The sequence below is a fragment of the Amaranthus tricolor genome, chromosome 3, assembly GCF_026212465.1.
Source record: "Amaranthus tricolor cultivar Red isolate AtriRed21 chromosome 3, ASM2621246v1, whole genome shotgun sequence".
NCBI classification, from domain to species: Eukaryota; Viridiplantae; Streptophyta; class Magnoliopsida; order Caryophyllales; family Amaranthaceae; genus Amaranthus; species Amaranthus tricolor.
In genome coordinates this window covers 27052805-27079124 of record NC_080049.1, presented here as the reverse complement: position 1 = coordinate 27079124, position 26320 = coordinate 27052805, and the positions used below count along the sequence as shown (strand labels likewise).

At 33.4% G+C, this 26320-nt stretch overlaps 1 protein-coding gene across 1 annotated transcript; it reads left to right on the top strand.

Moving 5' to 3' along the window:
• Nucleotides 1-539: 539 nt before the first annotated feature.
• On the top strand, nucleotides 540-24375 carry LOC130807400 (protein ACCELERATED CELL DEATH 6-like). The gene is made up of 3 exons (XM_057672593.1): nucleotides 540-1477; nucleotides 20985-21523; nucleotides 23540-24375. Exons 1-3 carry the CDS (start codon nucleotides 772-774, stop codon nucleotides 24275-24277), a joined length of 1983 nt encoding a protein of 660 aa, XP_057528576.1. The 5' UTR covers nucleotides 540-771; the 3' UTR covers nucleotides 24278-24375.
• The last annotated feature ends 1945 nt before the right edge of the window (nucleotides 24376-26320 follow it).

The following is a 26320-nucleotide window of genomic DNA, read 5'->3' as shown; positions in this document are numbered from 1 at the left end:
ATAATAACTAACCAGACTACTTTGTCCGTAAATTAATAATAGCAAAGTGCAGATGAGTTATTTTCAAAGGAAAAAAAAAATATTTGTTGACAAATAAAAAAATATATTAAATAGTGTCAATTCAATAAAAATTGAAAAATATTATAATATAGTAGTATAAATGGCAATACAACATAATTTACCTTTAGTGGAATATATTTATTGATATTTAATTTAAATGTTACTACTTTATATTTTTAATGCTATATATAGTGGATTTAATGACATTTATTAGATTCTTTAGTAGCAAAATTAAAAATCATACTAAAGCGTTTTCGTGACATAAGATCTAATGACAGTTTTCATATATGTCACTATAAACTATAGAAACAATTAGATATGTCACTGCGGTCCAAATAAAGTGTCACTTTATAGTGAAATTTAAAATAAAAACCAATAATTATTACATTATAATATAAATCAGTAACATTTCTTAAGTGCCACTAAATTCTGTATATATCGCGAAAAGTAATTTTATTATAGTGTGATATTCAAAAAAGTGATTGAACAATTGTTAAATATGAAAATGAAATAAATAAAGACAATTTAAAGTAACATTTGATATATATTGAATGAAACGGAAACTTAAGCATGCTTATAAAATATCAAAAACCTCCTTCTTTCCACCTCATATTTTTGTTTTGAACCATTAACTAAATCAACCCCACTTAGAAAAGACTCCACCATTCATCATTGACTTCACAACCTACTCAAAAATACCTCATCATATCCATGGAACAAGAACATCATCTTCAAACAGATGCCCAACCTACAGATGAACCAATCAGTACTGGCAGCTACTGTATCGAAATCCAATCATCATCTAACACCAACATACCAGAATCACCAACTAATATCACCATCCATGCCCTCCATATTTCCATGCTCCTCCAAAATGATATTCAAGGGTTCATGTCACAAGATATCAACTTGTCCGATCTTCGTTCGGATACTAATAAAAACTCAATTTTTCATTTAGCAGCGAGTATTGGACGATCAGAGTTCATTAATGAGTTCGCCAATGATAATCGAATGCTTCTAACGTTACCGAACTTGAATGGTGATCTTCCAATTCATGTTGCAGCAAGGGCTTGCCAGTTTGAGGTTGTTAAAAATTTGGTTAGGGTTTCTGAAGAGATTGGCTCGATGTTGGAGACTAAAAATGAGGAGGGGAATACGGCTCTGCATATTGCATTAGAGAATCAGCAACAGGATATGGCTAGCTTTTTGTTTAAAAAATGCCCGAAAACATTTTATAGCACCAACACACACAAGATTTCTCCTCTTTATTTGGCTATTAAAGCTGAATTTTGGGATCTTGTGAATGATATGCTTGATCGTGGTACAACTGACACTGAGGCTGACACTGATGAGGCTGAGACTCATTTAATGAATGGGTACTCTGTTATCCATGCTGCAATTGTTGCCGAAAATATAGGTATGTATTCCTTTGTACACTCATTTATCGGGCTATTAGAGCCGTTTAAAATAGACTTAATCATTCGATATTTACCCAACCTTAAAATGTAACCCAACTTCAAAAGAAATGTAAAATAATGTAAAAATATATATGTTGTGAATGGGATATTACTTTGGTGAAAAAACAATAAACAAACTAATGCAAAGTAAACCACAAAAACAGAGCACAACAATGGAAGAAGCAAAACACACAATATATGAGGTATCTAAGGATACCTCCCCTTCAAACAATGCTTACTATCATTAATATAGCAACATACATCAATGAGAAGCCTCACACAAGCTTTGAGAACACACTCACAAAGCAAAGACCTCACCTATAATGGTGGTCTCTCACAAATAGAGCTGTTTAAATGTGACCCGACCTAAAAATCCAAACCGAAATCGAAAGTTAACTGACCCGAAAATATGTTTAATTTTTAAGTTTATCGAACCGACATTATCCAAACCGATGTACAACCAAAAATCGTAAAATTGAACCCGAACTGCAACCGATTTTTATAACCGACATTACCCAAACCTTATAGTGACCGACCCGAGTCATATTCGACCCGGATCATGCTCAAAACCGAACTTGATCCGGCTAAAACCGACTTAACCCGAACGAATTTTTAATTGAAATGCTGTAAACTTGAACCAATTTTAACATAGAGGTATGATCGACTCATATTCAATCATCTTATTAGTTAATCTAATAAACTAATAGAAATTTTAATAAATTAAATTTTATACATGCATGATTTCATATGTTTAGAGTTAATAATCAATGGTCAATATTTATTTAATTATTTTTAATCAAATTAGATGAAAAATGATAAAAACTTTAATTTTAATTTACAATCAAACAAGTAAAAGTAACAAAGTAATAATCACCAACTGATTTGCATTTTAACTATTTTTAACTATTTTGCTTTAACTAAGGGGAATCTTATCATCAATTAAAAAATGTCTAACAACTTAATCTGAAATTGACTCGATCTATAGTAATTAGTAATTCGTAACCGAATTCTACTTGAAAATAATACCCGAACCCGGTCTGTACCCGGTAAAATCGAACCAATTATTAACCGATGACAGTCCGAGACCGATTGACTACTCGACACAAACTTCAACCGACACCGAATTGATGCTAACCCGATAGCTCAAATAACTGATCTCAATCGAACCGTGACTAATCGACCTGACCCGAGTGTGACCCGCCGTAACATGCATCCGAAAAATAGACGATCCGAAATACAACTTAACCGAATGACATCCGTCAGAAACCGACCCGATCACCTGAATGAACACCTCTACTCACAAACAAGCTAATACAAAGATGAAGAAACTCTAATGGTGTAAACCCTAGCTGCCTCACTTGTATTAGTCTCTCACCTTAACCCTAACACACTCCTAAGACCCCTTATATAGTGCTAAGACATATTAGGATAACCTAGGACAAAAGGTTTAAAAGCCCAAACAAAATCGAGCCAAAACAGAATCCCGTACTATGGGCTGCTGCACGGTGCTCGACCCGAGCAGGTTTGGCTCGATCGGTCGAGCGCCTGAGGTTGCTGGTCAGCTTCTGTCTTGTGGCTCGAGTGGCTCAATCGAGCCCTACATGCTCGACCACTCGAGCCACCTTCGAAACCTTCCATGAGCACTCCCTTGCCTTCATCAAGGCACACAAAGTCTCCCACTTTGATCACTTCATCAAGTGATCCAACACATAAGTTTCCATACCCCTTTGCACACACTAGCGCCCTCCAATGTGCAAGCCAATGAGTATGCTACGAGATGATCGAACTCACCTCCATCATGGTGAGATTTGAGGCTTGACTCAACAATCTCCCTCTCAAGCCTAAATCTCTCATCTATCACTAGTGGAAAAAACCTCATTTGCTACGGTTTTTTGGCCATAATATGTTGCGGTTTTGGCCCCAAGCATTAGTGATAGCAGCAGATGGCCTATTTTAAATGCTTCGGTTTTAAACCGCAGTAGAAAAGTGAACCATATGCTGCAGGTCTCCCTAAAACCGCAGCATATAGTGTTACTGCCACCAACTTTATCAGCTCTATTTCTTTTCTTACTCACCTTAGCATGTGCCCACAACTCCGGACAAAGACCCTTACATTCAAACCAATCTCGCACGGCCTTAACATCCTTTGTCTTACCCGGAATGTTCGTGAGAGTCCCGAGTATGGCATCATATACATTTTTCTCTATATGCATAACATCAAGACAATTCCTAACCTGTAGATCTCTCCAATATGGAAGCTTCCAAAAGATTGATTCTTTTATCCATAATCGGTCTTCACCCCCTTGCACTTGCCCTGTTTTACCAAATACAGTCTAAACTCCCTTAACTTGTTCATAAACCTCATAACCGGTCAACAGTCGACGAGCTACACGGTCCTCAACCTCCCCGTGGAACATCTTCTTCTTCTTACGATATTGGTGATCTCGTGGGAGGAACTTTCGATAGTACATGAATACGTGTTTGCACTTAGGAATCCACGTGGATTCCATGTCATTGATACATATTGGGCATGCTTTCTTCCCTTTGTTCTTATACCCCGATAAGTTGTCATATGCCGAAAAATCATTAACGCTGCATAAAAGCATTGCACGCAAGGAGAACTCCTCATTAGCATATGCATCAAACACGGAAACGCCTTCATCCCACATCTTTCTCAAATCCTCAATGAGAGGTGCAAGATATACATCTATGTCATTGCCAGGTTGTTTAGGACCCGAGATAAGAAGCGAAAGCATAATCTACTTATGCTTCATACAAAACCAAGGTGGCAAATTATAGATCACTAACAGTACCGACCAAGTACTATGTTGAGAACTAAGATTGCCGAATGGGTTCATTCCATCCGTACACAGTCCGAGCCTTAAATTACGAACTTCATCCCCAAAAGTCTTATGCAACCTATCAATACTCTTCCACTCAGGAGAATCAGATGGATGTGTGAGCAAGTGACCTTTCTTCACCCTATCTGCATGCCACCTCAAATTTAGCGCATCTTTCTTTATAGAAAACAAGCGCTTGAATCTAGGTATTATTGGAAGATACCACAATACCTTAGCCGGGGGCCCTTTTAGCATCCCGAGCCCCTTTACGCTTGGAGCGCAATAAGCCACACCTAGGACACTCTTCTAAGTTCTCGTTTTCATTTCGATACAATACAAAATCATTCGGACACGCATGAATCTTCTGGTACTCTAAGCCGAAAGGACACATGAGCTTTTTGGCATAATATGTCGACTTTGGAAGTTCATTTCCCTCAGGAAGCATCTCACCTAACGCTTCTAATTAATAACATTGTGAAACTAGCGTCACTCCAATTGAACTTTGACTTAATGTTGAAAATTGTCAACACTTGTAACATCTCGGAATAACTCGGGTCGTACGAAAAGAGAAAATGACCTTTTAAAAACGAGACAACTATAATCCGAGTCAAACCGGGATGTTAGAAAACAGTTTAAAACGGTTTTGAAGTTAAGGAAAACGTGCGGATCGAGTTCTATTAGCGTTATTATGAACTACTAGGTAATAAGAAATTCTTAGCAGCGGATAAGAACGAAAAGTTAAATCTACTTATTACAACTTGAGAACGAAAATCGCCTCATAAAACCAAATGTTCTTCAAACTTAACTAGAAATTCTTATCAAACTTCTATATTCTAGTAATTTATTTCTTCAAGGGTCAATCCTCACTCCCCAGACCTGCAACTTAACTTACTGCTAGTCATTGCCCAGATAGGGAACAACATCATCGCAGGGTCGTTAAGACCAAAAGTACACGTCAGCAAACGTCGCATACCAAATAAATAATAACACAAGAGAAAGTTTTAATTTATTAGCGGACAATTCACAGAACCGTACGCTTCGATCATGCTTATTAAGAATATTTATTTTCATGTAAAAGTTAGTCAGCCATATTGCTGTACTATCCAGCCATACTGCCGGTACACTCCAAACTCCATAAGTGAGACAATACATTAGGGGGAGCTAACCCCTAAGCAAGCCTCTACCATAGACACTCGCCTTACTTCGGTGCCTATGGTTAAGTATGCATACCCCCGCGGTGGCTCATAATGCCCTCATATACCGCGAGTAATTCTTTTCCACCAATTGACGTCATACTACGTCCACTTTAAAGTTAGTGAGGTCATACTACCTCTGCTTATCAAAACAATGTATAAAAAATTATTGATTCGAAAGATAACATTATCCGTACTATATATCCATGCTTTTCTTTTGTATACCATTATTATATGATACATCGGACTAATGCGAACCACGCTGCATGTACATACCTTAAGCAAGATAACCAACTCACAAGCATCTTAATCAATTCCCGGTCACGAATCGACTTCCTACAAGGTTCAATCGTATTCGGGAAATAAGAACACATACACATTTTCCTCAAATCATCTATAACACACATATATAATCACATCCATACCTAGAATACTACACACAACATGAACATCCATCACATACTATAACATGGTATATACACAAAACCGGACAGCCTATACAATCTGTCCAGAAACTCAACTTAAAACTGTCAAACTGAAAATCCGACTTCACCGTTGCGTCCGGAAGGTGTCAAAACCCCCGGGTACCAATTTTAATAATTTATAACATAGTATAAGTATTTTTAACTTAATTTCAAAGCCAAAAATGCTCCAAAACACATTTTTTTTCACCATTTTCAAAACCTACGGGATTTCATTTTTTTATCACAAAAATATAAATTTCAATGCTTTATTTTCTATTAAATCTAAACAATAAAATTTACATAATTTTCATGATCACATACAAAAATAAATTTTAATTAATTATATATTTTTTTCTCAAAAATAATTCTTTTTACACAAATGTACACACACAAACACATCACATATATACATGTATATTTCTCTACCAACATTATAAATTTCTTCTTTTAATCAATAAAAAAAAATAAAAATAAATTTCCATCACCACATACATTTTTTTATATGAGCAACCATTTTTTTTTATGTATATATATATATGTATATTTTTTTTTTCAATCATTCATCAAACAATTCTTCACACACATGTAAACATATCCAAAACCCTAAAAACCATACATTAATTTAGATAGAAAAACATCATACTTCCACACATGAATTTTAAATCATGAACAAATCATAAACTATAAAATAACACACATAAAAATCATAGAAATTTAAATTAAAACTTAAAAATAAAAACTAGATTAAGAATTACTCACAATTGCTCAAGAACAAAACACCAAAATTGATGAACCAAAAGGAGGATTAGGCGTGGGAATTTGAGGGTTTAGGGAGTGTTTTTCTTACTTGCAATGGCTTGGAATGAAAAGATGTAATGAAAATTAAGAGATTAGGTAAATAAGGCAATTAAGGAAAATTAAGGCAATACTTATGGAAGGCAATAATTCCTTGATCTTTCAATCTTCCTAAGAAGTTACTAATCCTTCTTAATTCTCCATATGGCCGGCCAAATCCAATCACCTTCCCACTTTAATTTTTTTTTTTAAATTAAAGATAGATTAGGAAAAAGGTTTGGACTTAAAATGGTTTTAATTGCCTTAAAGGTTGAAGTCTCATGATCTAACCTACTAAAAAAATAAATAATTTAATATAATTTAATAAATAATATATTCTTCTAAATAATAATAATAATAATAATAATAATATTACTAGCAAATCATTTAATATATCGGAAAATATCGGGGTGTTACAACACTGCTATTAGTTTGATGAACTTTGTACATCCAGGGTACAAAGGATTTTGAGAAGCCTCTGTCAACAAGTAAAAAACACGAAGACGTTTTCCTAACTCATCCTCGACTCTCTCCATCATCTCATCAACACGATCCACATCCTCATCGACATTCTCATCATATGTCTCATATCCATCAACATGATTTACTACATCCTCATTGACATAGGCCACATTATTGACGTTCTTAATAAGACTTTTCTCTTTGTAAACTCCCTCCTCACCATGGCAAACCCAAACATAATATTGAGGCCTAAACCCACGTTGAAGTATGTGCTCCCTAAGGATATGAACACTATCTACGTTTGATACATTGCCACAAGTGACACATGGACAATAAAAACCAACTCCCTCCATCCTAACTTGATGTTCAACCGCAATACTACAAAATTCTAATACGCCATTAATAAATTATGACAATTCAATGCTTCCATACATCCAAGAACGATCTTTTGTCATCCTAATTAGTGTGATTAATTAATTCAAAACAAAATTAATACACATGTATACTTATTTATACCAAACAAATTTAACCCTAAAAATATACGCACTACATTGTGTTCTAAAATAAAATCACTTAAAATAATTAACATTGTATACTTCATCTTTCATACTTCATATTCTAATTCTATATAACCAAACATATATTCTATACTTCATACCTCAATATAATCACTACATTATAAATAAAATCATATTCAAAATATAAATAATAAAATAAAATCATTTAACCCTAAAAATATGTATATTCTAATTCTAAAAATTAAAAACATATGTACAACAACAAACCACATTTTTAACAAAATACACATAAATCAAAATAATTAACAAATTAATAACATAACTTTGAAAAATATCAAACTCATTATACAAAATATATATAATAATGTCAAACTCCCAAAACCCTAAAAATATGAAAAACAATAAAAATTAGCATCACTAGAAATTACCTTGTGTATGTAGATGAAGAACAATCACAATGTCACCTACAATGAAATAAGAAAAACAAAATTACTACACATAACCATTTTTTCCAAACATAAGTAAAAATAAACATAAAAAAACACCGTTAATTCGTGAAAATTACCTTGAAGAGAGAATATTCGTGGGTATATGAAGAAAAATTCGTGGGTTTTGAAAGCTTAAATAAGAAATTCGTGGGTTTATGAAGAACAGAGTATATGAGGAAGCAAATTCGTGGCCTTCAAATGTCGTGTTTAATTATGTCGTGAGTTTATCAGCAAATGAAGAAGAGAGCAAACGAAGAAAGCTTATGTCGTGGGTTTATGAGGAAGAAGAAGCAGGAAGAAGCAAATGTCATAACAGTAGATTTTAAGCAAAATGACGAAGAACACGAAGAACACAGAAGAAGTTGAAAAGATTGAAGACAAGAAGCAGGAAGAAAAGGACGAAGAACAGATTGAACAGCAAATGTCGTGGGTTTTTGTAGAAATTTTTGAAGAACTTGAAGAAATTGAAGAACTTGAAGAACAACAAATGTCGTGGGTTTAAGGAGAATAGAACAGTATATGAGGATTTTGAGCAAAATGAACGTTAAAACGCGGGTTTTAAATTTTCCAGAACTAAAATGCTATAGGTTATTTGCTGAGGGCTGCAAAAAATCGTAGCATTTGTTAGCTTATATGCTTCGGGCTAAAGAAAACCGCAACATTTGTGTGATTATATGCTGCGGGCTACAGAAAACCGCAGCGTTTGAAGAATATTTTTTTCTCTTTTTTTTTCTATTTATTGCTGCATCTAAGAAAACCGCAGCAAATGACACGCAGTAGATACGTTTTTTTTCCACTAGTGTATCTTCAAATGTCACCTTCTTGGGTGACTTGCAACCATCATCAATGTGCCCTAGGCAACCACCTTCAACTTGTAGCACATACAAGTTGCTCTCACTCCTTCTTCCTCTCATGAGCATCATGCTCCCCTTAATGACCTTCAACAACCCATCACTAGCCTTGAAAGTGCATCCCTTAAACTCCAACCTACTAAGTGATATGAGGTTCCTCTCAAGCTTAGGAACATACCTCATACCACCTAGCTTTTTCTTGACACCATCATGTGTGACAATATCAACCTCACCAATACCTTCCATCTTCACCCTCTCATCATTAGGCAAGGTGACAAGGCCACCATCACAATAGCTAAGCTTAGCAAACCTTTCTCTCTCACAACAAATATGAAATGAGCAACCGGAGTCAATCACCCATTCCTTACTACGGGTCACTCCCTCATCAAAAAGAAGCGCACCATCGTAGTCTTCATCCTCCACAAAGCCTAGAACGACACTCCCGCTACTCTCACCTTCTATTCTTCCAACCTTCAAGTCCTTCATTCTCTAGAGGTCTTCTTTCATTTCCTTGCATATTATTTGAATGTGCCCCTTCTTCTTACAATAGTAACACTCCTTGTTACTATAGTCATTCTTCCTTTGAGACTTCCCCCTTGCTTGATAACCTTTCTCTTTTACTCTCCCTCTTGAGCCCTCACCATAAAAAGCCTCATTATTCCCTTTCTTGTCTTCCCCATCATGTCTCTCTATGAACCTATCGTTCTCCCTCAACGCCGCCAAGGCTTGATCAAGTGTGATATATTCCCTTCCAAGGATCAAAGTTTGAACTATATTCTTATAGCTCTTAGGAAGTGAAGTCAAGAGTAGCAGGGCCTTCTCCTCATTGGAAAGCTTCTCATCGGCATTCAACAATTGGCACACCAATTGATTGAATGTGTTAATGTGATCTTGCATACTTGTACCATCCTCCTTCATGAGTTAATACAACTTTCATCTCAAGCATAACTTGTTGGTAAAAGACTTCGAAGCATACACCTTTTGAAGTTTCTCCAACAACATACCGGGGTCGATCTCCATCAATTAGTTATACTTGATATCGGGTGCAATGGCAAGCCTAATGGTGCTCACCGCCTTCTTCTTCATGGCCACCCACTTCCCTTCATCCATTGTTGTGGGCTTGCTCTTCTCAAGAGCATCATCAATCCCTTGTTGCACCAACAAGTCCTCACTAGTGGAAAAAACCTCATTTGCTGCGGTTTTTTGCCATTATTTGCTGCGGTTTTGGCCCCCAGCAATTGTGATAGCAGCAAATAGCCTATTTTAAATGCTGCGGTTATAAACCGCAGCAAAAAAATGCATTAATTGCTGCGGTCATGGGCAAAACCGCAGCAAAAAGTGTGTGTTAATTGCTGCGGTCATTGGGAGGAACCGCAGCAAATAAATTGGCCCATTAATTGCTGCGGTCGTGGCGAAACCGCAGCAAATAGCATATTTTTTTTTTATTTTCCTTTTTATCCTTTTAATAATGCAATAATAATACAATCACAGATAATCAACATTAATCTCTTTGTAATAATAAACTCTCGCTCGTATATATAATATAATATGTACGTACATATATATATATATATATACATTAAAGTATAAAAAATAATCTATACTATAATTACAATTTATCAAGGACAAATATTAGCAAGATACACGGCAATCTTGTCTTTTAATTCGCGCATCTCTTCACTTCTCAAAGGGCGTGTTTCCCTCGGAATGTCGTTTAAAACCTATATATAATATTAAAATAAAAGATTAATATAGAAACATTAGATTTTACCAATAATATATTTAATTAAGAAAGTAACAAATACTTACGGCATCTATATTTTCGACTCCAACCTCCTTCACGGCATTAATAATATCGTCCATGAACTTCAGCGCGTAGTAGCCGCAATCAACGGACCCAGAAGGTTGTTGAAAGCACTAAGAGAAAATAGATGTTAGTGTCAAAAACGGTTAAAAACGCATAAAATCGCAACTTAACACGTAAATTCTAGAATATGACTATGATTTTCAATTCTAACAACTTCTACACAATAATATATACCAAATAGTGTTGTGTGCCGAGTTTCGTGCAAAACAAACAAAGTTTGAGCTACTTTACGCGCGAAATTGAAAAAAACGCTTAAAAACCCTTAAAAATCGCAACTTAACTTCTAATTTCTAGCATATGACTATTATTATCAATTCTAACCATTTCAACACAATAATATATGCCAAATAGTATTGTGTGCAAAGTTTCGTGCATAACAAACCAAGTTTGAGTACTTTACGCGCGAAATTGACAAAAACGCTTAAAAACGCATAAAATCGCAACTTAACTTCTAATTTCTAGCATATGACTATTATTATCAATTCTAACCATTTCAACACAATAATATATGCCAAATAGTATTGTGTGCCAAGTTTCGTGCATAACAAACCAAGTTTGAGTACTTTACGCGCGAAATTGACAAAAACGCTTAAAAACGCATAAAATCGCAACTTAACTTCTAATTTCTAGCATATGACTATTATTATCAATTCTAAGCATTTCAACACAATAATATATGCCAAATAGTATTGTCTGCCAAGTTTCGTGCATAACAAACCATGTTTGACCTACTTTACGCGCGAAATTGACAAAAACGCTTAAAAACGCATAAAATCGCAACTTAACTTCTAATTTCTAGCATATGACTATTATTATCAATTCTAACCATTTCAACACAATAATATATGCCAAATAGTATTGTGTGCCAAGTTTCGTGCATAACAAACCAAGTTTGACCTACTTTACGCACGAAATTGACAAAAACGCTTAAAAACGCATAAAATCGCAACTTAACTTCTAATTTCTAGCATATGACTATTATTATCAATTCTAACCATTTCAACACAATAATATATGCCAAATAGTATTGTCTGCCAAGTTTCGTGCATAACAAACCATGTTTGACCTACTTTACGCGCGAAATTGACAAAAACGCTTAAAAACGCATAAAATCGCAACTTAACTTCTAATTTCTAGCATATGACTATTATTATCAATTCTAAGCATTTAAACACAATAATATATGCCAAATAGTATTGTCTGCCAAGTTTCGTGCATAACAAACCATGTTTGACCTACTTTACGCGCGAAATTGACAAAAACGCTTAAAAACGCATAAAATCGCAACTTAACTTCTAATTTCTAGCATATGACTATTATTATCAATTCTAAGCATTTCAACACAATTATATATGCCAAATAGTGTTGTGTGCCAAGTTTCGTGCATAACAAACCATGTTTGACCTACTTTACGCGCGAAATTGACAAATAAAAACGCGAAATTGACAGCATCAAACTAGTGACCAGACCACCTTGCACGACACGTGGAGACCAAACCTATGCATCCAGGACCTAGGCTAAAGTGGAAATGGAATCTTGGTACTTGGATCTAGCTATCAAGGTCCTAAAACCATTCTAACAATCCCCGTGGACTCCTAGAAGCTGAGCCGAAGGAGGGCTGGTCGACAGTTTGCTAGATCAGAATTTTGTTTAAGTGTTTGTGGTTGTTTCTTGTTCTTTTCATGATCATTTGACCAAACCTATACAAAACCCATAAAATCGAATTTGTGTACCTTTCTTGCTATCCATTTTGGAAATGTGGCTCTGGATGTAGATCCCATTTGTCCGCGCACTCTTTTCATTGCGCTGAAACGCATGGGAAAAGTAATACCATCAATGCCCTATCCCCTTTAGAAGGATGTTTTGCGCGCAATATATCAAAATGCTCACTCAAAAAAGGATGAACTTCCGGAATATGATGCAACACATACAAGTGTGCTTGTAGAAGGCTTTCTCGAGGAGGTGTGACCGATTTGGAGCCAATTGTTCCTTTTCCCTCAAGTCTTCCTTCATGTCTAGAGGTGGGAAGTCCAATAGGCTTTGCCATGGCCAAATACTCGGCTATAAAGTTACTAATCTCATCGCTCACAGTGCCTTGAATCATACTCCCCTCGGGTTGTGCTGGATTCCTCACCTTGTTTTGTAAAACACCCATGTGTCTTTCAAAAGGATAACACCACCTTAAAAAAACTGGACCCAAAAGTTTGATCTCACGAACGACATGGACAATAAGATGAACCATTATGTCAAAGAAAGAAGGTGGAAAATACATCTCAAACTTGCATAAAGTTACAATCACGTCGAGTTGAAGTGCATCAAGTTTAAAGGGATCAAGAACTTTACTACAAATTGTGTTGAAGAACGAACATAGCTCGGTAATAGCATATCTCACATGTTTTGGCAGTATTCCACGGATTGCAATTGGTAAGAACACTTGCATCATTACATGGCAATCGTGAGATTTCATGCTTCCCAACTTCAGCTCACCATTTAGGCTAACAAATCTCTTCATGTTGGATGAGTACCCAGACGGAACCTTAATGCCATACAAACACTCACAAAATGTCCGCTTCTCTGCTTTGGACAATGTGTAGCAAGCTGGAGGCAAATAAACTTTGTCATTAAGCATCTTCTTCTTACTGCCACCAACTTCATCATCAGCTCTATTTCTTTTCTTACTCACCTTAACATGTGCCCACAACTCCGGACGAAGACCCTTACATTCAAACCAATCTCGCACGGCTCTAACATCTTTTGTCTTACCCGGAATGTTCATGAGAGTCCCGAGTATGGCATCGCATACATTTTTCTCTATATGCATAACGTCAAGACAATGCCTAACCTGTAGATCTCTCCAATATGGAAGCTTCCAAAAGATTGATTCTTTTTTCCATAATCGGCCTTCACCTCCTTGCACTTGCCCCGTTTTACCAAATACAGTCTCAACTCCCTTAACCTGTTCATAAACCTCATAACCGGTCAACGGTCGACGAGCTACACGGTCCTCAACCTCCCCATTGAACAACTTCTTCTTCTTACGATATTGGTGGTGTCGTGGGAGGAACTTTCGATGGTGCATGAATACGTGTTTGCACTTAGGAATCCACGTGGATTCCATGTCATCGATACATATCGGGCATGCTTTCTTCCCTTTGTTCTTATACCCCGATAAGTTGCCATATGCCGGAAAATCATTAACGGTGCATATAAGCATTGCACGCAAGGTGAACTCCTCATTAGCATATGCATCAAACACTGAAACGCCTTCATCCCACATCTTTCTCAAATCCTCAACGAGAGGTGCAAGATACACATCTATGTCATTGCCAGGTTGTTTAGGACCCGAGATAAGAAGCGAAAGCATTATGTACTTACGCTTCATACACAACCAAGGTGGCAAATTATAGATCACTAAAAGTACCGGCCAAGTACTATGTTGAGAACTAAGATTGCCGAACGGGTTCATTCCATCCGTACACAGTCCGAGCCTTAAATTACGAACCTCATCCCCAAAAGTCTTATGCAACCTATCAATACTCTTCCACTCCGGAGAATCAGATGGATGTGTGAGCAAGTGACCTTTCTTCACCCTATCTGCATGCCACCTCAAATTTAACGCATCTTTCTTTATAGAAAACAAGCGCTTGAATCTAGGTATTATTGGAAGATACCACAATACCTTAGCCGGGGGCCCTTTAGCATCCCGAGCCCCTTTACGCTTGTAGCGCGATAACCCACACCTAGGACACTCTTCTAAGTTCTCGTTTTCATTCCGATACAACACACAATCATTCGGACACGCATGAATCTTTTGGTACTCTAAGCCGAAAGGACACATGAGCTTTTTGGCATAATATGTCGACTTTGGAAGTTCATTTCCCTCAGGAAGCAACTCACCTAACGCTTCTAATAACATTGTGAAACTAGCGTCACTCCAATTGAACTTTGACTTAATGTTGAAAATTGTCAACACTGCTGTTAGTTTGGTGAACTTTGTACATCCAGGGTACAAAGGCTTTTGAGAAGCCTCTGTCAACAAGTCAAAAACACGAGGACGTTTTCCTAACTCATCCTCGACTCCCTCCATCATCTCATCAACACGATCCACATCCTCATCGACATTCTCTTCATCTGTCTCATACCCATCAACATGATCTACTACATCCTCATTGACATCGGCCACATTATTGACGTCCTCAACAACACTTTTCTCTTTGTAAACTCCCTCCTCACCATGCCAAACCCAAACATGATATTGAGGCCTAAACCCACGTCGAAGTATGTGCTCCCTAAGGATATCAACACTATCTACCTTTGATACATTGCCACAACTGACACATGGGCAATAAAAACCAACTCCCCCCGTCCTAACTTGATGTTCAACCGCAATACTACAAAATTCTAATACGCCATCAATAAATTCCGACGATTCAATGCTTCCATACATCCAAGAACGATCGTTTGTCATCCTAATTAGTGTGATTAATTGATTCAAAACAAAATTAATACACAACTTTTAAACATATATACTTATTTATAATAAACATATTTACTAAATATGCTAATAATTAATTAACAAACCACAAACCACAATATAAATAATAAACAACAAACCACATTCCTAAAAACATATTGACTCTAACTTTTCCAAGTGAAAATCAAGATGGTGAGAAGCTCACTAACTTAACCTTAAACAAATCACAATACATTTCATAGTCTACTTATCATTAACAAAGTTCAAGTTGCACTATTAATATATCGTTCATTCCCTCGACCCTTTTAATTCTACGATGATCACAAGTGGGTAGTTCTCTAACACAACTATAACCAATTCACAATACATGCCATAGTCTATCTAGTAAGTAGTATCTATCATCTAAACGTAATTCACAATACATGCCATATATATATATATATATATATATATATATATATATATATATATATATATATATATATATATATATATATATATATATATATATATATATATATATATATTTATATATATATATATATATATATATATATATATATGTATATATATGTATATATATATATATATATATATATGTATATATATATATATATATATATATATATATATATATATATATATATATATATATATATATATATATATATATATATATATATGTATATATATATATATTTTTTTCATCGAGATTGGATAAATGATATTTTATATGCAATCCTATCTCTAAAATAAGATGACCATATCATACAGATTATTTAGCCCATATCATACATATCATACAGACCATACCTATCTCTAAACGATATTTTCATTCTTTGTTTTGATCATGATCTACATTAGAACAAAGCAACAAGAACAGAAGGGTTTTGACATTAAATGCGACCAGCAACAAGAACAAAGCAATGCTAATGCAAGACAATGAATCCAGTCATCAAACCTGAGTAAAGGGAGTAATACTAATGAAAATAGGTTTATAAAAGTTTAATCCCAACAGTACGAGATCAGGTATTCGATGAGAAACATGAGAACTTAAATTCCATCCTCTCGTACCCAAAGTTCAAAGTTGGATGAAACTCCAAATCAAGACCAAAGGAATCAGCACAAACTGAAACCTATCCACTAAAGCCAAGCATTTCAAGTAGTGCAAAAATCACACAGCTACATATTCTTATCTTTTTTTTCACGAATCATCAGAAACATCGTCAAACAGTCCCCCACCAGTTCTCATCTTGGAAGTAGAACAACCCTCACAAGTAAATTACAATATTTAATCGGTCGAAATATCATTAACAACAAATAATCAAGGGCATATGTGAATAAACGCTAAAAAACCAACACCAACCTTTTCATTTCTCATGCCCATTTATATTTTTTTCAACAAGAACAGTAAGCAATTACAATGAGATATTTCAATGCTTATTGAAATTAAAAAGAGAAATAATACCTTAATTTGTGAGTTTTGAAGATGAACAAGCAAATGCCTTTGGTTTCAAACAACGGTTTTGAAGAATGCGCACACAGTAGAACAAGAAGCAAACGTTTGCTCTGGGTTTGTGAATGAAAATGAAGATGAACAAAGCAGCAGAAGTAGTTTGATTGCGAGAACAAAGCAGCAGTACAGTAGCTAACGTATGGGTTTTGAGAGAACAAAGAATGGGTATTCGTTCGTTTGAAAGAACAAAGCAGCAGCAGTAGTTTAATCGTTTTTGAGAGTACGTAAAAGGGTTTTGTGAGGGTTTTTGTGAATATGGCGGGTTTTCTTAAAAAACCAAAGATTATTTGCTGCGGTTAAAAAGAAACCGGAGCAATTTTGTTAATTTTGAAGGCTATTTGCTGCGGTTCATGAATAACCGGAGCAATTAACAAAATTCCAAAGGGCTATTTGCTGCGGTTCGGCCTTAACCGCAGCAATTAATGAGTTTTGAAGGCTATTTGCTGCGGTTTTGTGGTTAACCGCAGCACTTATAGTTTTTTTTTTTTTCTTATTAATTTTCCTCTTTATTGCTGCGAATACAAAAAAACCGCAGCAAATGATGAGCAGCAAATACGTTTTTTTCCACTAGTGCCTCTAGGGTGCTCCTCCACACCGACAAATTCATTTTTCCATCAAACAATAGAATATGAAACTTTGCACCATCATCCATATTGATTTTCCACCAAACTCAAACTTTCACCCACAAATCTAACCTAAAGCTTTGCTTTTGGTTTCAAAAAAGAAAAAGTAGATTTCAGTTTAATTCCTTAGGGTGAACCAAACGTTAAATTGGCTTTACGTTTAGTCTCAATTGAATTTTGGCAAAATTTTAAGCATGGTCGGCTATTTTGGGTGGCCATCAAAAAGCCACCTTGGCTTTGTAGTCCGATGCACGTTTTTGGTTTGCTCTGTTTTGTGGTTTTTGCTTGATGTGAGTATTAGATGGTAAAATCTATAGATACCCTCTAATACCTACGTAGTATAGGCTGGTTAATCATTATCTGAGTATTAGTCTTTATTTTAACGAACTGTTTAGAAATCGATACTAAAGTATTGGAGTAATAATGGAAAGTTAATGTAATTTTAGTAAGAATATCTCTTAACAAAATCCATTGCAATTCATTACCATTTGAACATGTGGTATTAGGTTGCAATGAAAAATTAAGTACAAATAACTTTTTTATGATCAAATTTTCATTATTATGGGAATGATATGATACGATACATATCAAGAAATTTAAACTACAAATCATCTCCATAACCACTAATTAGTACCATTAATTAACCAAACAACTTGTAAGTGTAATTCCTAGTCTCTCACCCTCTCTTCTCCAGTTTTTTGAACCCTATTGTAAAACCTTCATTAAAACTTCAAGAAAGCTTCATATTACATCAGTAAAAATACATCTAGGCTATGGAGTATGCAGCACACATTGAATAAGCCTCGTTAAATGTACTCGTTAAATAGTATTCTTAAAATTTAATGTCATCGCTTAAGATCTTGCCTACATTTTTCTCAACAAATTATCTTCCAACAATTTTCATAACCGCTTTTTAATTTACACAGTTAATTAGACATTTAAATATCTAACAACTACAACAATATAAAATATTTATAATTACAATTATTTGGACCAATAACAACCATCCACATAATTACATTATGCCGCACATCCACTAAAAAAGATCATGAAAACAAAGTCACCAATATTTTAATTAGACTTTCTTATATTTATAAAATTACTTGCAATTTTTTTGGTAAGTTCCATAAATTTGGTTTTTATATTTATTCACTTTAAAAATCTTTCAAATTAAATATCATACTCCATTTGTCTCCATCATGACATGTGCATACATTTCACCTATGCAACTTTAGCCCCACCTTTCTCCATCCAATTATATTGCCACTATTTACCATCACGTTCGTTACATATACTTTCTATTCAACAAACAATGATATAAATGATATCACGCATACTAATTTAGACGTACGGATGCATCACCATATCAATTTCATTCACTAATTACAACTTTTAAATTTTAATTTTTTGGAATTATATTTTTAATATTTATTTTTTGCGAATTATAACTACCAAATTATCAAAATCTACAGCGTTAAGATCAAATCACAAAATTTCGACTATTTTTGTGGTCGAAATTTTAGGTTAAATAGTTGTAATTCTTTGATTTGGACTGAACACTGTAGACTTTAATATTTTGGAGACTATAATTCGCTAAAAATAAACAAAAATAAACATTAAGATTATAACTCTCAAAAATCTAAAACTTAAAAACCCTAATTTATAAATTATTCTTGCATTTATTATTTTCTATACTGTCCTTATTCCTTAAATATTAAAATAGTGTCAATTTGTTGATGCTCTATGATCGTCTTAGCTCAACACATGACCTTACAGATAATGAAAGCAGAATGCTCTTCACGAATGGACCCACTTAGTTCCTTTTTTCCAACTGAACCAATTTTCTATTAAAAAGAGAGCCAAGAATTGGTTCGATTTAATAGGGTTTAATTCATGGCTTTTTGTTTAGGTTTTTGTTTGGATTTTAAGTTTTGATTTGTTGATTAGTTAAACAGTCAAAAAAGTGTTTGATAATTGGCTTTTGAACTAGTAAAAAATATTGACTTTTTGACCAAAATAAAAAAATACTCCAGTTAGTTTTTTTTGGATTTTGATTAACTGGCGTACTTTTTTCTCTAATAAACAGCCAACAGTCAATACCGAAATTTACCAAACATCTTAATAAACAGCTTGTTTTTTCAGCTAGTTTAAAAGCCAACATCTAACAACTTATTGCCAAACACCAAAATGAATTAATCAGGGTTGTGTACGATGCTTTGAGTCTCAAGGTAATTAGAAATTAGAGATATGTTTAAAAATTATGGGTTGAGATATGGATTGTTTGGCAAACAAATATAAGAATAATATGGCATGCGAGAACATTTGTGTGTAATGTAGGATTGAAGAGTATATAACATATTTTAGAAGTACAATGATTAAAGTAAGTTTTTGATTGGACTGATTCAAAAATGTTTTATTGATTTTTTAATTTCTTACATGTGTTTAATTATTACCTCACTTTTGCATTGGTATTGCAATTTGCTTCGCAAATTCTTCAAAAGAACTCTATTTGATAAATTAAGTTTAACTTATTATGAATGCTAACAAACAATCGGGAAAACACAAGGTGTACATATTTCATAAACCAAAGAGATAACATCTCAAAATCATATGACAATGAGAGGAAGGACTCCAATGACCTATAAAATGTGCACATTCATAGTTATTAGAATCTCGATCCTGATCTATGATTCTACGATCCAACGATCTAAAAATGGGTGGCTGATTCAAATCGCAAGTAGGATCTTAATGTTGGTAGAATCGTGAGATCCTACTTAGCTCATGAATCTAGATGGTAGGATCATAACACGATTCTTTGATCCTATGATCCAAGATCTAAACCTATAAGGATAGTTTTCAATGGTAAAAATTTTTCATATAATCCAGATTTCACTCATATATATATATATATATATATATATATATATATATATATATATATATATATATATATATATATATATATATATATATATATATATATATATATATATATATATATATATATATATATATATATATATACTTATATTAATACGACTATAAAATTCAAATTTTCCTTAATTTGCAAGTAAAAATGATTATTTTTCAAAACTTAATCGATGAAGTCAAATAAGTTTGTATTGACACTTAAAACTTAACAAAAAAAAATATACTATTTGATAATTAGTTATTCAAAGCATATTAGTGCACATAATTGAAAGATTACACGATTCGATCCGATTTTCCGATTTCGATCATACCCCTCAACCATTCCAATTGCAAACACAATCTAAATCAAGATATTTAATTATATACCAAATTGAGTGACATATATTTTTTTTGTTAAAATAAACAGATATCATGAAAAAGATACTCGACCTTTCTTCGGATTTAATAATGTACCTAGAAGATGAACAGAAAAGGTATCCAATATCATATGCTGCTTACACAGGCTTTCTTGAAGGCGTTAAATATATCCTCCAAACCTATGAAAATGAAGCCCTTAAAATGGATGCTAATGGTTGGTACCCAATTCATTGGGCTTGTAGTGGAGGCTACCTAAAAATAGTGAAGTATTTTTTCTTCTCGAACTTACCTAAAAAGACATGGTTACTTCTAACCGAAAACGGACAAAGTATTCTTCACGTTGCAGCAGCATGCGGAAGAACAGAGATTGTTAAGTTTATTTTACGACAACCCGAATGCGCGACGATGATCAACATGAAAGATAAAAATGGAAATACTCCTTTGCATTTGGCTTCCATGGGAAAACATCCTTGTGTTGTTTATGCATTCACATGGGATGATAGGGTTTTGTTGAGACTTCAAAATAATAAAAGAGAAACTGCTCTTGACTTGGCTCACAATTATGGGGAATATGCATCGTTTAAAGAGGTAGGTATTTTATTTTCAATTGGCTTTTTGCTCTTTACTATTGATTTTTTTTTTTGACTTTTTTGACTAGTTGTAAATATTAGTTGTTTTGTTGGTTTTTAAACTAGCTGGAAAAGTTAGTTGTTTATGGGCTAACAAGCCAAAAGCCAAGCAGAAAAACTAGTTAGAATAGCCTTTTCATTTTGGCTTAAATATCATTTTCACCTTCTTTAAAAGTCATTTACCAAATATTGCTTTTGACTCTTTGACCAACCAACAAGCCAAACAACCAAAAGTCAAAAGCCAGCCAAAAAAGCTAACTAAAAAGTCATGACCTAAACACCCCTTTATGTTTTTATAAGGAATGTTCATAAAAATTTTTAAAAAAATTGAATTTTTTTAGACAGTAAAGATATTATTGTATTAAAAATAAATTAAATTAATAGAGAAAAAATAGATACTATAATTATTAAAATATATATATAATACACTTTGATGGAAAAATAAAGGGACCATAAACACTAAAAGAAAGTTTTAAAAGTTAATGAGAACTATGTGAAAACTATAAGCACTAAATAATATTAAAATTAAGATAACTAAGACTAAATATATTAAAAAAATATAATATGAGTAGAAAGATTTTTTTAGGAAATAATAAATGAAACTATTTAAAATAAAAAATGAGAAAATCAAATAAAAATGTAGATAATATTTTTTTTTTATTAAGGTGTATTACTTAATTGATTCCTTCATGTATAGAATAATTGACGCACAAAATTAAACATAGTATAGACTATTGACTATGAAAAAAGAACACTAGTTAAGTCCTGTACTACTCTTCTCCAATTGTTGACTATGAAAACTTTACCATTTTCGTGTACGTTGCCAACACAAATATATATAAAGGTTGTTACTGCTGAATTAGGTAATCATAATAATAATTGTCACTTAGTTCATCATGAAGGCCAATACATACTATTCTATTCTGTCTTCTTTGAATTGCATGAAAGATGAATGAGTTATTTTTAAGAAAGTACTAATTAATGAAAAGAGAAAATAAATTTTGTAGATAGAGTTAAAATATATGGATGAGATTAAAAGAAAGTGTGGGTTATTGTCCAAATATAAAAATGATGCAAATTAAGTAAGACGAACCAAAATGAAAAATAATACAAATTTAATGGGACGGAGGCAGTGTATGATTTGCATTGCGAATTTCGTTAGTTCACTGCCCTTTAATTTTTGTTAAAATAAAGGTTGTTAGCGCTAAGTGAGTAACTATTTTTTGAAATTCCACTCATCGAACTTTCCAGAAACTTCAGTGGTAGCACTTTTATAAGATTTTTTCATATGGTAGCATTCAATTTATGCCTTATCTAGCTGTTGTAGCATTTTTCGTTAAATTCTTGTCAATTTTTGTTTAATTCACCATTCTGATGTTTAATACCCTTATTAAGTATGGGTTGTTATCTTTATAATTTTTCCTAAACCATTTTTATACTCTTAAATATTAAATTCACCATCTTGACATTTAATTTAACGTTTAATTTATCAACACTCTCAAATGTTGTAACAATTTTATTTTTATTCAAATTGTTGGCATTTTTGACAAAAGGTGCCTTAAGCACTATTACATAAGCCATAATGTACACTTAACGTACTTAACTATGATTATAAAGTTCAAAAGGTGCATTTCAAGCACTAATACATATGTACTTAACTAGGGTAATTATAAAGACAACAATTTGAATAATGAAAACAAAATTGTCATAATATTTGAGAGCTTTGATTAATTAAACGGTGAATCAAACGTCAAAATGGTTAATTAAATATTTGAGAGCAAAAAAATAATTTTGGACAAATTATAAAGACAACAACCAACACTTAATAAGGCTACGACAGTTAGATAAGGGCTAAGGCATAAACTAGATGCTATAATTTAGAAAAATCTTACAAAAGTACTACTACTGGCGTTTTGACGATGATACCACGTAGAATTTCCCCTATTTTTTTGTCTAACAAAACCTACTTTTGCAGCGAATGACATGGTTATCCTTAAGATACGCGGGAGTTCCAAACGCCCCACAATATCACTACTTTAAATTTAACGACGTACTTATAGTGGAGCCGACCATGGTGAACACTACCCCTAGTAACCACAATAACAACACATCCACAGCTTTCTGCATAGTCGGAGACCAACAAGCCCACCCTCTAGTCAATACCAATTCCTACAAGAAAAGGACTAAATACAAGGAAAGAATCAACACACTCCTATTGGTTGCCACTCTCGTAGCCACCGTCACATTCGCTTGTGGATTTAGCGTCCCAGGTGGTTATAGAAATGACGATCCCCACTCAGGGATGGCTACCTTGGCTCATAGACGTGCCTTTCAAGTGTTCGTTGTTACCGACATTCTCGCCATGTGTAGTGCCATTCTCTCGGTCATTTCACTAGTTTGGGCTCATTTGGATGATCTACGTCTTGTGCTCTTGTCGCTGCGCTTTGCGCTGCCTTTGCTTGGATTCTCTCTAGCCATGATGTTGTTTGCATTCATATCAGGTTTTTATGTAACGGTTCACACGTTAGTTCCTCGGTTAGGTATTGCAGTCTTATCTATAGGAGGCTTCTCTATATTTACACTTCTGATTTTTTATATCCCTCTCATTTTACCTTTGTCTCGTATTAGGAATAAGTTTTTACGTTATTTGTTTCATATTCCCTTTACCCTTATGTTATTAGCTTGTGATAAGTCTAAGAATGGACCACATTAGTCATTTTAATTATATTTTTCTTAAGATCATCAATTTTTGTTTTATTTAACTGGTAAATGTAAAATATTATTACCTTTGTTAGATATTGTGGCACATAATCTTATTTAGTTTTAGTTTGTGAAATGTATTGTGAGTTTTTTTTGGTATGCTTGGGATAATATGAATTAGGTTACTACAAAAAAATCAGAATAAATTATGTTGTTAGCTATTCAGAAGTACTCTTTGTTGACCATTCGACTGCTCCAGGGAGATGGAGCGAGCATACTTAATTTTTAATCAGAAGTAACTAATTTAGGTTACTACAAAAGGCCCTGAGATTGAAACTAAACTAACAAAACTTGTCGAGAATGTCAAGTCCAGGTTACAATCAGATTTAACCCAATTTTTTTTCAATATTCTAAGGTCGGGGTAATTTTGGATTATCAGTCAAACTTTACGAGTTATGAGCCACAAATTAAAAAAAAATGTATTCAATAGTTCGTTATTTTAAGAATTAATTTTTTTTTTTTACTTTTTAAAATTATGACTATTTTAAAAAAAATTTGTTGAAGAATTTTTTGCTGTTACTAACAGCAAATAAAATTTATTTAATTAACTTTTTGACTAACTTTTCTCTTATTTGTTGTTAGTAACAATGAATAAGTTCTGACCAGCGACTTGAATTATAAGACACTTGTTTTGGGAAATAACTTCGACCAATGTTTTATTTTAAAATTATTTTATCAAAAAAACTAATGTTTTTTAGAAGTTCTCTAATTGGAGTTATTGCTTTTTGTAAGAAGAAATTGTTTTGGTGGACATGTTGGATGTTCAAGCCCATAACATTGCTCCTATACTACTCCTTTATTATATGTAAAACACAAATTTTCAAATGAATATAGTAAGACTATTTTTATTGAATTGACTCAATATATATTTATTGTTTTAAAGTGATTATTTATGACATTAAAATGATTACTAACGATTTTTAAGTGATCACTTTTTATAGTCTTTAAGCTAGCGATCTGATTACTTATTAGTTGTAATTTTAAATTGACCATTTACAATCTTAAAGAAATTCATTACAAATATTAACTAATTATATTGATCTCTATCGTGATGAGACAATCTCATAAAATAGGAGCTATACGTAAAAGGGTTAATTGAGGCGTGATTTGTTGAAGAATGATATTGTCGTGTATGCACAGTTAGACTTTTTGGACCTCTGAAAATTCTAATTGCTTTATCATGAATATAAGCTTTGAAGATGGTTATAAAAATAGGTAGATTTATTTTTTGCAAATATATTTAATAGGTGGGTATAATTAATTAAGAATAGACAATATGAGAGTTTATTTTCAGCATATCAAACAACTGTTATTTATTATTAAATAATTTCTCATTAATTTATCGAGTATTTGTCGACTTATTTTTTTTTTTCATTTAATGGACGTTATCCGACTTTATTTATACATTTCAAATGTTTTTCTTCATTTTGATCTTTGTAAAATATCCACTTTTGCTTTTCAAATTGTTTCAAAATTGAATTTTTTGGCTTAACATGGGCCTGGTTTTAGCTAGGTTTACACTCGGATAGTTTCATACTTAGATGGACATGTTTGACTTTTAAACTAAGTGAAAACTTGTACTTTGATAAACTTAAAAGATTTTTTTCCCAACCACATTTCCGGGTTTAATTAAACTGAACTTTCAAGCTAAGTAAATGCTGGAAATTTTACAAACTTTGACATTTTTTCCCCAAAAATGTCATTTCCGGGGCTTAATTAGGATTTAACATTCAAGCTAGCTAGGTAAAAGGTCAGACCTTTACATACTCAGATAATTGTTTTAGCCAAAAATCACATTTTAGGGTTCAATCAGGGTTAATTCGTCTTCAAATTAGGTACTGAAAGCTCCGTTCTTTCCATACTTGGACAATGTTACAACACAAAACTGAGAAAATTTTATATCTGTTATGGATTGAGCTTTAGGCCTTTACTACAATCTATTTTTAGAAATAGTTGACTACAATATATTGATATCTCTTATAGTATATATTTAATT